The sequence below is a fragment of the Hermetia illucens genome, chromosome 1, assembly GCF_905115235.1.
Source record: "Hermetia illucens chromosome 1, iHerIll2.2.curated.20191125, whole genome shotgun sequence".
NCBI lineage: Eukaryota > Metazoa > Arthropoda > Insecta > Diptera > Stratiomyidae > Hermetia > Hermetia illucens.
In genome coordinates this window covers 179,637,292-179,651,602 of record NC_051849.1, presented here as the reverse complement: position 1 = coordinate 179,651,602, position 14,311 = coordinate 179,637,292, and the positions used below count along the sequence as shown (strand labels likewise).

The following is a 14,311-nucleotide window of genomic DNA, read 5'->3' as shown; positions in this document are numbered from 1 at the left end:
ACGGGCTACAATAGAAACTAGAGAAATTGCATTACGTTTTCAGTCATCGAAGGAGCGGTCAGCAATACATTCTCTACAGGTACATGAGATGCACTAGTTCGCAAGGGGGAAGCACCCTGGTGTCTTGGATGTCCAGGATGCTAGAGAACAGGCAAATAGGAGTGGCTAGAGACACAAACTCTATTGTCTGGAACACTATTAAAGGTTGTCCACAGCATGGAGTACTATCACCGCTAATGTGAAGTGTAGTAGTTAATTAATTTGTAGGAGCAAATATGAAGATAGAATTACTAGCAGCTGGTGTAAATGGCTGGAACTGCACATGAATCTAGGCAAGGCCATCATAGTACCATTCACTAAGGAGCAGAAGCTTGATCGCCTGAGAACTATTAAATTACATGGCATGGAGGTGAAACGAGACACAAAAAGCATATATTTCGGAATTGTACTAAACCAAAAACTATTCTGGAAGACACCTCTGATGACTCGCAGGTCCATAGCAGGAAAAAAGGGAGATGCACCCCGAAAGTACCACGTTAGATGTACACTGCACTATTAATCTAGGAAGACCTGAACTCAGGACAACGGCCTGGGAGCTTCACAAACTTCAAAGACTGGCTTGAGTGTGTATCAGTGGTATAGTCGAGGTCCTTCTAGAATTGACACATGCAGGTGATGGCAAGGAGGGCAATCAATCTTCAGACTGTCCGGGAGTATCAACGAGGCGGATAGCAGCCTAAATCGAAAGAAGATTGACATTCTTCTGATACCAAAGGGTAGCATGACAATGAGGTTTCATTTAGAAAAGAAATTTGAAACATGTTAGAGTAACAGGACAAATGGTGGAACGTAGCAGTGACCTACAGCTTAAATCAGCAACTGATTACCTGACTGACGAATCTCTCACAGCAGAGCGAAAGCTTGGGTTATCTACGGACCCTGTCTGTAGATTCTGTGAGAAGAGTGTTCTGGGGCAGCGTCCGGCATTGCACAAAGTAGGTTGAGGCACTTAAAGCAATACGTAATAGCAGACGCCAGACTGAAATACTTGACATACTATAGTTAACGCGTATACTATAACCACGCATGTTACGTGCGGTCAAAGGAACTCGAGCAACTAAGATTCGTGTCAACTTATTTATGTAGAAATTGATATCCACCGAGATAATTGAGATTTCGTCTTCTTTCAACGCCAGATTGCCTGGATGAAAAGTCAAGACTCACTTAATTTTCAACGAATATTTTATACAGGACTAATAAGACACTGTGTCCGGATAGCTGAGAGGTTAGAGCGCAAGGCTGTTGTACAGAAGGTCGCGGTTCAAATCGCACTGGTGGCAGTGGAATTTGTATCGTGATTTGACGCCGGACACCAGTCGACTCAGCTGTGAATGAGTACCTGAGTCAAATCGAGGTAATGATCTCGGGCGAGCGCAATGCTGACCACATTGTCTCCTACAGTGTACTGTAGTGTACCATTTCGGTCTTGAATGAAGTGCTCTAACACACTTCAAGGCCCTGATCCAATATGGATTGTTGTGCCAACGATTATTATTATTAATAAGGTTCTATTGTAAACTTACCTTGCTACTGCATTTTGAATTAAATTCAGTGATAGTGGTATTGTATGCATTGCTTCATGGTTAAACCAGGCAGTTCCTTCTGTATCCGTAGTAGTCGCTGCTGCTAAGTAATTCGAGGCTTTGCTGAAAGTTGTCGTCTTTCTATCCAAATCGTTAAGGGCATCCATCATACTTTTGCTGGTCCGAACGAGCTGATGCTTTTTGCTAAATAAAGTTTCATAAGCAGTGCCAAGCTTTGAGTTCTCTGGGTTGGCTAATAGTGTGTAAGTTCTCCCATAATTGTCTAAAGATATCTTCAGTGGCGGAAGGTCCGGTTTTGAGTCAAACACCTTATCTTTAGCAATTAAGATTAGCATCAGTAATGGGAAAAGAACTTGTATTAGACAAATTATCCAACTTCGTTGCATACAGATTATTTTCTTGTAAAACATTGCCCGCCATTGATAGCAGCAGCGTTTTCTGTCCGCAACGAGATCGTTTCCGTAGTCTGGAGACAAAAAAATGTTATAGTTATATCAAATACACTAAACCATTCCATCCAGAATGCACTTTTCAAGTGGAAGTTGGGCTTAAAAGACCCTCCATCTTAATATTCATATTTTATAATTCAGCTTTTCGCTTCTATTGTCATCACAGAATTTCCTGCGATATCACATTCTTCATAAAAAAATAAAACTTACCTAATGCTACTTCTGGGCTATTGTCGACAGTTCCATACATTGTATCAGATTTGTGAACTTCACTTCCAGTTTTCATAAATACATCTTCTAAAGTGGTCATAGAAATTCCATAGCCACTTAGCCCAAGCCGTTCCTGGGATGCTTCCAACTCTGATAACATCGGTTCGAACTGAGGAACGTAAATTTCTGGCAAACTGTATGAAAGTTCAGTCCCTACGTTGCTTTTTATTAAAGCATCTGGGATATATTTTCGAATTAAGGCTGTAACTTTATCTTCGTCACAAGTTGGGTTTCTATTGCAAATCTACAAAGATGTTAGTTAGTAAACTGGCGGGACGAAAAACGTGCAAAAAATATCTTCTTAATTACCAATTGATATCCAGTTCCAAACTTCTTTTTCAAGAAAAACGGTGTTCCACTGCAAGCCAATGTACCACCAGACATAATCGCTATCCTGTCACCCAATACGTCAGCTTCATCCATAAAATGGGTAGTTAACAAGATAGTTCGGCCATTCTTCTCGGTTTCAAGTAGATTCCAAAGCGCTCGTCTTGCTTCCGGATCCATTCCTGAAGATGGCTCATCGCAAAGAACTACTTTTGAACCCCCACAAAGTGCCACCACGAGGGAAAGTTTCCTCTTCATTCCTCCCGATAGATTTTGTGACTGTTCGTGCCTTTTATCTTCAAGTTGTAATATTTGCAAATATTTGTCTATTTCAGCAGAAATTTGACTCGGCCTTAAGCCTTTCAAACGCCCATAAAAGATTATATGTTCCTGGACGGTTAAGGTATCAAACAAGATGTTATGTTGAGGACATACTCCCAACGTTTTGCGAACTTCCGACATATGTGTGGAAGTGTCCAAATTATTCACTCTGATAGTTCCCCTCGTGGGCATTAAAAAGCCAGTAATCATTGAAATGGTGGTCGTTTTCCCGGCACCATTATGCCCTAGTAGTACTGTGATTTCATTTTCATACATGTCCAGGCTCAGACCAGCAACCGCTATTTTATCTCCAAAAGTTTTTCTTAAATTCCGAATTTGAACGCCTGCCTTTTTATTCACAGTTGCTGGATCATTTTCAAAGCGGTCGGGATCGTCGTAGTTATTCAAAGATGCTTCATCATGTAGGGTTTCCCACTGAGTCCTCTTAGGCAACCAATAGTCAACCTTGAAGCAGAAATACCAGGGTTCCTTGAAACCGTATTCTCCCGGGAAAACCTTCTCCACATAAATTGTCAACAACATGTACAGAATTGCATCAACCAGAAGCATGATCATCGTAAATCCTACTGACAAAGTGTCCTTTCCGCCCGGACTGCTCATGATGTTATAGAATTGCACACCATCGATTTTGGTTTCCCACATGATGATGCTTTTCACACCCAAAGTCATAGACGTATTCATAAATAAACATAAAGCGGAACTAAGCCATTTGATCGATGTAAAGTATTTGCCTAAAGTCAGTGTTGAAGGAATATAGAACAGGAACCACACTGCACTGGCAACGGAACTCGCAACTGACGATTTGTTGAAAAAAGCGGAAATCAGGAATGAAAATGTAATCATAGAGGCGGAATAGCAAAGCAGAAATAGAAAGAGCACTACCCCAGATGATGCAGGCAATACTCCGGTCTCGTTGCATATGGGGCTCTGAAATCGAAAGGAAATATTAAAAAGCATAGGAAGCTATTAATTTTTGAAATACAACCCAAAAGGTTTCACAGATTAACAAGCTTGCGATATTTAACTGGACCATATTTGTAAACAAAGAGTTACCTTTATTAAAATTACTATTATCACGATCACTATCAATCTAAGGACAAAGGTAGTGGTAAACCATGAGGTCCAATGGTGGGCAGTCCTCAGCCCCATTATCTTCATTGTTTCGGTTAATTGTTTTTCCTTCTCTCCTGTTACATGCTGGAAATTAAGAAAAAATGAAAGATTATTTTATGGCTGCCTCAGTATTAGTATTAAGAGTATTCCAAAAATGTGGAAACCGCTAAGCTGAACTGCGGATAGTCTCTATTCATCAGATTTATGAATCGTGTATGACTCGATTTCCCCTTGGAAAAAACATTCTCTTATCTATAGCATCTATAGATGATCTTTCCTGGCTTTGTGGAAGCGTTTTTATCATAGCGATCAGAGGGCCGAGTTCAAGTCCAACCTTATTCCAACTTGCTTTTATTTTTCCTCCCGCAATATTAGCAACACTAAAAAATCTCGAAACTCACCACAAAGCATAGACAGAGTGAAAATATATTTCAATATGAACAATATAAATGAACAACTTAGAGCAATCTTCTTTTTCTTCAGCCTTCGTCCCGTTCATTATAGGCGGGGTCGGCTCGTCGTGATCGGTTTCGCCATTTGGCCCTATCGAATGCCTGATCTGGATGCAATCTCAAGGCTTTTAAATCCCCATCCAGCGTATCAAGCCACCGTTCGACTTCGATGTTCAGACCAATCTTGGCAAGTGAATTCTCGTTAGCACGAATTGAGTGACCATACCATCGAAGACGCCTCTTTCGCAATTTTTCCGCGATCGGTGCAACCCCATAACGATCGCGGATACCCTCATTTCGAATGTGATCAAAACGTGTCACGCCACTAGACCAGACGCGATATCTTCATCTCGATTACCGCAAGACGCCGTTCATTGTCTTTTATAGTCGGCCAACACTCAGAACCAAGAGGGCAATAGGATGGACGTTCGTTGACGCGTCGATCACAAAGAGCACCGGTTGTGGAATTCCACTTCATCCAGGTTGCGTTAATGCGTGAAGCAATTTCATAACGCAGTTCTCCATTGACTGATAGCGTTTCGATACACCTGCCATATTTCGAACTTCACTTTTCGGATCGTGGTAGAGCAATTGAACACAGCGCATGAATTCTTCTGGAACTAAGTGTTGTCGTAAAGCATACCAGATGAGTTCGTGTGGCACACGATCAAACGCTTTCTCTAGATCTGATGATGAGTTCGTGTGGCACACGATCAAACGCTTTCTCTAGATCTAGAAATGCAATGTAAAGACGGCGATGCTTCTCACGGTGTTTCTCCATGAGTAACTGCGCAGCGTGTATTGCATCAGTAGTTCCGCAGTTCTTGACAAATCCGGTTTAATTCACTGTTATTTCAACGATTTCACAAATACGGTGGTCAAGAATGCGTTCAAAGATCTTCATGGTATGAGAAAGTAACCGGATCGGACGGTAATTTGAACATTCTGCTGGACTACCTTCCTTTTCCATATTGGAACAGTGACACTTTCTTGGGAGTCAGATGGTGTTCTTCCTTCAGTAACTAAAGTAAACCCCATTCAAATCGCCTTCATGAAAAAAGTAATAGAAACTTAGTGGATAACACTACTACAACTGTTAGGAAAAACAATTTTCATAATGTTTCCAAGAAAAAGGGAGAAATCGTCGAAATTAAAATACAAATCTACCCAGTAGTATAGGTGCCAGGGCAAAAGTGTGAATCGGTACCCACGATGAAGCACAAAATCTGGGAAACGCCTCCTCAATTAACACACAAAAACTCTACAATGAAATGCTGTCTCCACCTCCAGAGCCTTTTCCTAATGAAAAATTATGATACAGACATAGAGGGATGAAGGCGAGTTTCGGGAACCTAAAAAGGAGAAAATCTGTGCTGACTGGTTTCCCACGTTGGGAGTTTTGGCAGGGCTGACAACCCTACACAGAAAATGATCTGTGATGATCAGCAGCTAACTGATATCCTGTCTCAATATAAGACTGATGTCACAGCATTGAAAGGAATGCACTGGACGGGGACTGGTTGTCGGGAAAAGGACTATTATACCATATATTGCAGCTGTCATCTAATAACCATGTGCTCGGGGTAAGTGGTCTAGTCAGCCAGAAAATGAAATCTGATATTATCGGCTTTGAAAACACAAACAACAACTTACCACTCTGCGTTTTGAGGCGAATTTCGAATCATAATATTAACGTCCACGCCCTACAGAGGAGACTGCGTAATCGGAAAAGGATACCTTCTACGAGGCAGTAAAGCGTACTGTTGAAGCCTGTCTCAAGTATGTTACGTACACAACAACTGTGCCCCCACGTCGGACACCATCTCTGTTATGATGAGCACCAGCACGGTCACTAGGTTGCCAACCAACCAAACTCCCTTAAAGGGTTTGCCAGTCGTGAACACCGACTGCGCGAGATAATATGAAGAACCGGACGGCACGTGCTGGAACTAACCCGAATACTAGCAGTTCGGCGAGATGAGGGCCGAGGTTCTTGGTTCTCGAATATTACCTCGCTGTCAGGACACAGAGATTTTATCACGTGGTTGAAAAAAAAACTAAACCCACCCGGGGCAAACTACTCTAATAGAGAAGTTAAGTCTCGAAGCGGATTGATACCACCGAAAATTTCAATGTCCAAGGACCTAAACTGCCAAACGGCCTAATAAGGGAGGGGACACAACCACAAAAAAACCTAAGGTGCACGGGATGGACGCGGAAGGATTAATTCTGAGTCGATTCTGGCGTCTACGAGCGAGTGGCCCCCGTCTCGGAAAAGGGTTTCTACCGGTAAAGCTGTCGTACGAAAAGTCGCGGTTCAAATCGTGGTGGTTTGACGTCGGATACCAGTCGACTCAGCTGTAAATGAATACCTGAGTCAAATCAGGGTAATCATCTCGGGGGAGCGCAATGCTGTCCACATTGCCTCCTACTGTACTGTAGTGTACCGTTTCGGTCTTGAATGACGTGCTCTAACACACTTCAAGGCCCTGATCCAATATGGATTGTTGTACCAACGAGTATTATATAATATAGACCAGTAGACGGACGCCTCAAATCTCGCGCTGATGATGCCGTTAAAAGATATATAAACAGTATAGCCATAAGATCTGTCAGTACTTTGAACATTTATTACAGGAAAACTAAAATAGATATAAAGTTGAAATTATGCCAGAAGATACAAAATAGTATAGTAAGTAAGCGTACATAGTAGTTATTCGAAATGATCGCCACGGTTCTTCACAAAAAAGCTTCAAACACTTGGGCCACTCATCATGTTTCCAGCGGCATTTCACGCGCAGTTTTTACTATATTGGCCTTCAAAGTTGCCAAATTGAAGTACCGACGACAACAGGCGACCTCTTCAACCTAATTTCAAAGAGATTAATTCAATGGATTTAAGTTTGGACCGGAAGGCTGTTTGTTGACGCCATAAAATATGGCACGTTCAGCGATAACCAATTTTGAATTTTCTTGGCATTGTGGGCTGGCGCAGAATCCTGCTGAAAGCACCAATTACCCTCGAACGAGCTTTCATTCAGAGGCTCAACTACGGTCTCCAACATCTGTTCATACACCGCTGAGTTGGTCTTGACACCGGTTTCACAGTGCGCAGGTATAGGAAGAAGGGAACAAGTTGTTCCCGAAATATCGATATTTGCCTAATAAAATAATCACTACTAACGACGGAGACGGTGTTAGGTTTCAATTTCCTAAAAGCAGAAAAATGTTTGTGCAAAAGGAGAGGGTCGTAGCATTCGGATCTGTTCCAACAGCCGGGTAGCATTATCAGTACTAAACAGCAACAACATATCGAGCCAGTTGGTGTGGAGTTATAATCAGCATCGCTGGTAATGAGGAAGCTGACAGATTGGCTTGCCAATGTCCTGAATCCGCAATGGTGGGATAAGAAACAGCTTTTGTCATCCGGCCATCTACTGTCTGAAGTTTAGTCTGAAGGAAATGGCAAGGATTCACGTAGCGAAATGGAGAAAATTGAACTTCTGCCGGAAGGCGAAAATCTTTTAAAAAGGAACCCTCGGCATTTTTTTTAACTCTTAAGAAGTGGGACATGAAAACTCTAGTGGGGCTTTTAGCGGGACACTGCCCCTTAAACTACCACATGAAAAAAATCGGAGTGGTGGTCCCAGCCATATGCAGCCAATGCGAATAGTAGGAAGAGATGGCCCTTCACTTCGTATGCAGCTGCCCAGCCTCCTCAGACCTCGGACGAAGGTACCTTGGTAAGGTTTTCTTCACCGAAGATTTTGCGCATCCTCTGTCTCTGGAGAATGTTCTCAGATTCGCGAAAGCGTACGAAAGTTGTCGGCGAAAGGACGATGAATAGGCAATCTCTGGGTATAGTACAATGGGCGTAACAAAGGTTTTAGTGCTTAGAGCTGCGGCTGCCCCCACTAAACTAAACTGACTAACTAACTCGATGAAAAAATGTACCGTTTTGTCGAGTTCGAAGTTTGATTTCAAAGACGCATTTGCTTGTAAGTGCAAATATATGTACTTGCGAAACTTAAATTGATCAGTCTGCTTTGTCGTCTGTTTTTTTTAGACTCAATAAGAATTGGTGGGAGATTTGACAACTTAAGAAGACTGACGAAAGATCGGAGGTTAAGTCCAAACAGGGCTTCACAGATATTTTATATTCCCGCTATGACAAAGTCAATAAGGTTGGATACTTCGCGGGGATCAGTTGCTCAGCACATTGGATGACTGCACGATTACACGTCGAATTCATAGTTCATCAGTGGCATCAAGCAGATCTGGACTTTCGTTTTGTGTCTTTTTTCATTGAAACTATATAGAAATTGTTGTGCCAGATCTTCTTAAAGCTAATCTTGCCGTTTAAAGGTGACTAAACTAAACCTATATAAGTTTTCTGGACTTTATTAACTGGTCTCAACTAGTCGTTATTTGTACTTGCGGGGCTTTCGATTGGCATCATCGCTTGATGTAGGCATATTTATGGTAGATCTTCCGGATATTTCTCTTGGGCAATTTGAATGTAGAGCGGATCGGGAAGAGTTTCGGTGTATTTACTCACTCGGCGAGTTTAGAAGAGTCTACTAAGCATAATATTATAATATTTGATATAAAAGAATACACTTACCTTTGTGGTTTGGCTGACAGGATAAACGAAACAAAGCAGGAATATCAGAGCTAACAGAATATTTAAGATTACTAGCGTCGCATCACTAACATATGGTGGATACGGGAAACGTTGCATTTTGATATCCGGCAGAATAGCATCCGTTTTAGTTCCAACCTCTTTCGCAGTTAGTTTGATATATGAATTTGAGATGGCATACTGAATCGAAGTCAATCCGAATGTCAAGTAACTAAACCTGCCTCCTACTTGGGGAAGCATCTCGCCATCAATAGGCCCTGGCAAAGTTTTCTCTCGAAAAAGGCTTGCTGTGTTCCATCCAACTTTAGAATCTGCTTCAATGTTCGGAAAATTTGGTTGAGGACGTAGTGTAAAATCAAACTTTTTGGATGTTTGATTCGCATTTGTGTTGAATCTAATGCCGCAAAAAATATGGTTTACCGCCATGAAGGTCTCCATGGCTTTATCATTTTCAAATCCTTTTATTTGCATGCCCAGTGTAGCAGCCGCGTCAACCATTATTTTATCATTTTGTATGCTTTGTGGAGCATAAGCCAGTAGAGTGTAGTTGTAACTTTGGTCACTGAAAAGATTTAGTATTTAGTATTTTTTTAAATTTTTTCGTATTGAGTAATTCTTGAACAATCCATTAAATTAAACCATAAGTGGTGGATTTTAAGGTATCCAAAGCTAACATGCCACAAAAGCTAATTTAACTTTTGAGACAAATACACAAATTTTAAGGAGAGAAATGATAATAAAGTAAGAATACAGATCCTTGAAATGGTTAGTTGGCAGCTCTTGATAGATTGGTATGGTGATATTGCTGAATATAGTCAGATGATGTAAGAACATTTTTATTTAGTGTCGAGCAGGACTATTCGTATTGAATATCTTCGATTCATTGTTCTCGTTATAATACTATCAACTGTTGACATAGATCTCAGTCATTTTTAGCTACTTCAGATTGATCCTTAATCAGTCGTACTATTTCATATTCCGATTTATCTATGGCTTTAGCTACCTAAGCTGTCGTTTAATGCTGCTACAACAGTCTCCGCATATATCGTTCTTAAAAATTGCAGCCAAAGATACCCAGTTACAAAAATTAATTAATATAGTTGGCGTAGCGCAGCAACCACACCTACACGTCATCGCTATCAGTTTCCGGCAGTGTGCTGCAGCTAACTCCACGATTTTCCTTGAAGTTTGCACTCCTTCCCACGTAGGTGTAGGGCGACCCACTCATCGGCGTTACTGGGACAGTGGGTTCCATTACCTGGTATGACCCGCAATGGAGTTGTTGCCTTTTCTCATTGCATGACCTACCCACTGCTACTTCCGATTCCTCATCAACACGTCCACGGGTATCTGAACAGGACGCCGACCTTCGTTATTGTCTCAAGTCAAAGCACCTAGATGACATGGCGTAAATATGAGCTGATGAAAACTTGGAAGTTTTAAATAACAGCGAATGCCAATTTAGTGCTGTTAATGCGTCATCAAGTTCCATTCCACCGTTGGAAGAAGCAACACTACTTAGATATACAAATTGACCAACGCCCTTTAATGTAAATGAGAAAAGTGCGTCGACCCGTCAGACTGAGAACCTTGCTTTTTTAGTCCGACTCTGCTTGGCACACTCTGAGATTTTACTTCAATGCAGCATATCACTTTGTATACCCTCATATGCCGGTCTGATGACACTTACTAGTATCGCCGGAGGGCACTTCCTAAGTGGATTATTTTAGATACAGTTTCAGTTGACGCTAATCAATACTTTTTCGAAATCGATGGAAAGCACGTGGATCGGTGAGCTAAATTTCGCACACAGTTCCCCAATGATCCAGAGAGTGTTAATATTGCTGGCACAGGAGGCTTCAGAACGAAAACCAACCTGCTCTTTGCTGATCTAGTTTTCTAAGTGTTTCTTGATTCCTTCCTATAGCTAATATTTTCGCGCCAATAAGAAGCACGCAGAAACCTCTCCCCCCCCCCCCCCGTCCTCGCGATTATCGCAATGTCGTTCCTTTCTTCTATTCATTGGGAAAATCTCAGATTCCAGAATCGGATTACACAGAAGAGTTCTGCAAAAAAACTGTCAAGTCTGACAGTTTTACTTCGTATTAATGTATCCGCACGTCATGGTGATTTGCCGTATCATCCATAAGAGGTAGGGTCTTTGCCGTATTATACGATTCCTTTCATCCCTTCAGTTGCTCATCATTGTGGATCGTCCCTCACAGGACCAACTGTAAGTTTTTTCGGTATATGGTACGGAAATAGTTATTATTTGCGGCAGCTTCTACCTTCCTATCTAGTGAAAAAAAAAATCATTTTACATCATTTACATTTTTTCGAAATCACAGCCAGTGGCAATAAAAGGCTTCAGTTTCTTACGTTCGTCGACCCGCTTCCAAGTCACGACAGTATCCAACAACTTCGCTTACGTCAAGGAAGAGTCATTTTATAGCAACCCGATGCTCATTAATATTCTCCAGATTTCTGCCGACCAGTCAGAAAATTTGTTTTTCCAATGTTGAATGACAGGCTGATCGCGAAAATCAACCGTGTTGAGCTCCGCAGGTCGAGATTTCCATTGCAATACGCAAGCGAAGGCAAAAGTATATCAAGTAATGATCTCGCTAGACGCCGATGTCGGCGTTTTTTTTTTACACATCCAAAAGGAAACTGTTCTTTAGATGTACACTGCCGCTCAGTTAAAATCCAACTGATATTATGGCAGTCTTTGTGCTCCAATAATGTGCCCCCAATTGCAAGGCGGTGGAAGCTGCAGAAAGTCATAAACCTCTCACCACTGTCACACTGTTTCCGAATCACACGTCTGAGCGTCTGATACTATTTGAACCCACCATGGCATTAAGATACCCTATCTGTCCCTCATATAACGAAGGCACTAGGCCGTGCAACTGGTGCCTTCATGTCCCTGTATCTTATCCTTAAATACAATATCCCTACGCCAAAAAGGATTAAGCTTTTTTTTATAAGCAGCTTATCCGCCTTCTCCTCATTTTCGGCTATATTTTCTGGTCTGATTGCTCCCCATCCCAAATGGAATGACTCTGCTTCAAGGAACGCAGGATCTTTCGCCACTGCACCAACATTTTTAAAAACGAAGACCGCTCCAAGTACATTTCCAACCAGATCCTCTACCAGTCCTGCCAAACCCCACGTATCGATGCCTTACTTGCCCGTCATGACCTCAACTTCCTTGTCAAGTGTCAATCCCATCCCGATCCTCTTGTCTCCAAAGCCATGCAGATCGAGATTGTTAAAGATAACCTTCTTCGGACTCATCTGTTTCCCCAGATCTTCTTATCCCTCCATTCACAGAACCGTCTTTTCGATCCCCTAGGTAGAATAGTCTTCGACACAGGCAATTTCTCTGACTCCCAATTTTTTAAACCTACCCATCATTAGTGCCCCTCCCAGCTTTTAATTCCCATCCCTCTCCCGCATGTCACCCATCCTACCCTAGACCTTTTTCCCTCCCAATCCCACCCTGTTTTTATATATGCTCAACGACTTTTCTTCCAAAATGATGTATGATGTTGTAAATACTTTCACACGTAACTTCTTTAGTAATAAGTTAGGTTCAGCTTTATGATATACCTTAGATTAAGTTTAACTGTTAAGGTAGTCCCCAAGTTAGTTATAAGTTTATGTTGATTCTTTCTTGTAAATAAAAAAAGATCCCCTATCTCGATTTCAATGTCACCTTTAGCAAGTCTCTCTTGGACTCCATTGAGTTTCTTAAAAGAAAGCCTTCTTCATCTCTGCATCGAAAGCTCCATTGAGGCGTAACAATGCAATACTGAGATGTTACTCATTCTGGACCGGACTCTCGCAATTAACATTCTGCATGATGGTGATTCGCAGGACTTGAAGATGCGCTTGGCCGATGCAAGAAACAGTAATCTGACACCAGATTCATGCTTACTTCCAGCAGGTTTATCAGAATTCAATAACATAGCGATATTGTACCTCGCTTACCTCCAAAATATCCAGCCTGTACGCTGGAAGTTCTGGCAAACGAGCATTCTGGGGAACCCCGATACCACCGTTTAGAAGTGGTTACACATTCCAAGCTGTATGGTTCAGAGCAGTTGAAGATTCCTCTAAAATGCTGGCGATATCAACACATTAATTAGATTATATTTATATAAGTCACGGATTACAGGTCTCAGATTCTATAAAAGATTAAAGTATAGTTCGTAAAAGTTCCGCTGATTTTTTCTTTGAAGCCAGCACTACTAAACTGAGTAGTATCTAGAATACTCAAAATTATTGCACGAGACAATAATTACCAGTAAATAAATCGCATTCAATAAAAAATATACTTACGAGTAAAGTGGTTTGAAGGTGCTCAGTGGGACTGGTTCAAAAGTCGTTGGGTCTTTTATAATCTCTGGTTTAGAGACATATCGTATAAGAAGTAAAATAAGGCAAAATATTATAGGAACCAGTAGCTCTGCAACCAACTCCTTTTTGTGGCGGAACCTTATTTTAAAATTCTTCCATATTAGAAGATTAGTGTATGCAAAGAAGTTGCTTGCCATTTCGTCGTCTTTCACCTGAAATGAGAGAAAAGTTTGAAAAATTAGGGAAGAGAAGTACAGAAAACGAACACAATTATTTCATATTGGGTATGCGAGGTTTGGCACGTATACTCGACTCTCAAGCAAACTAAAAAACACACCCATTGAAAGCTGAATTCCGTTTTCAAATTTGAAATTAACTTTTTAATTATTAGCAGGTGGTAAAATTTGTTCACTAAGTTTTATACTTAATTTTTTCATTGGATGAAACTTTTCATAAAAGGATAAAACGAAAATGGTTTACATATAAAATTTATAAAATGTTCCATAATTATCTGTCATCATTTATCACTTTGAAGGTTGTGAGGAACACATATGTACGTGTATTTTGGCATATTGGAGGAAGTATATTCATATCTAGGCACATGTATTACAGAATAGCTTTTTGTTTTCAAAATTGATGATAAAAGATTCAATACGCTCGAGACAGTTTTAATTTTTGACGAACATTAAGTTTAACTCTGCTGGTCAGCATGCAGATTTATCTCTGGGGCGGTCAGAGAGGCGATACCAT

General features: G+C 41.1%; 1 protein-coding gene across 13 annotated transcripts in view; it reads right to left on the bottom strand.

The window, feature by feature from the left end:
- Nucleotides 1-14,311, bottom strand: part of LOC119647039 (ATP-binding cassette sub-family A member 3-like) — a 77,297-nt gene that overhangs the window by 26,184 nt on the left and 36,802 nt on the right. For 12 of the 13 annotated variants that reach the window (XM_038047792.1, XM_038047793.1, XM_038047788.1 and 9 more), the window contains 6 exons: nt 13,544-13,773; nt 9,182-9,761; nt 4,046-4,189; nt 2,633-3,919; nt 2,264-2,567; nt 1,584-2,070 (listed from right to left, as the gene is read on the bottom strand). In XM_038047792.1, coding sequence (XP_037903720.1) covers nt 1,584-2,070; nt 2,264-2,567; nt 2,633-3,919; nt 4,046-4,189; nt 9,182-9,761; nt 13,544-13,758 — 3,017 coding nt within the window. In that variant the 5' untranslated portion in view covers nt 13,759-13,773. Of the gene's footprint in view, nt 1-1,583; nt 2,071-2,263; nt 2,568-2,632; nt 3,920-4,045; nt 4,190-9,181; nt 9,762-13,543; nt 13,774-13,898; nt 14,017-14,311 lie in introns of those variants that run through there. The other variant, XM_038047794.1, reaches the window with a different exon arrangement.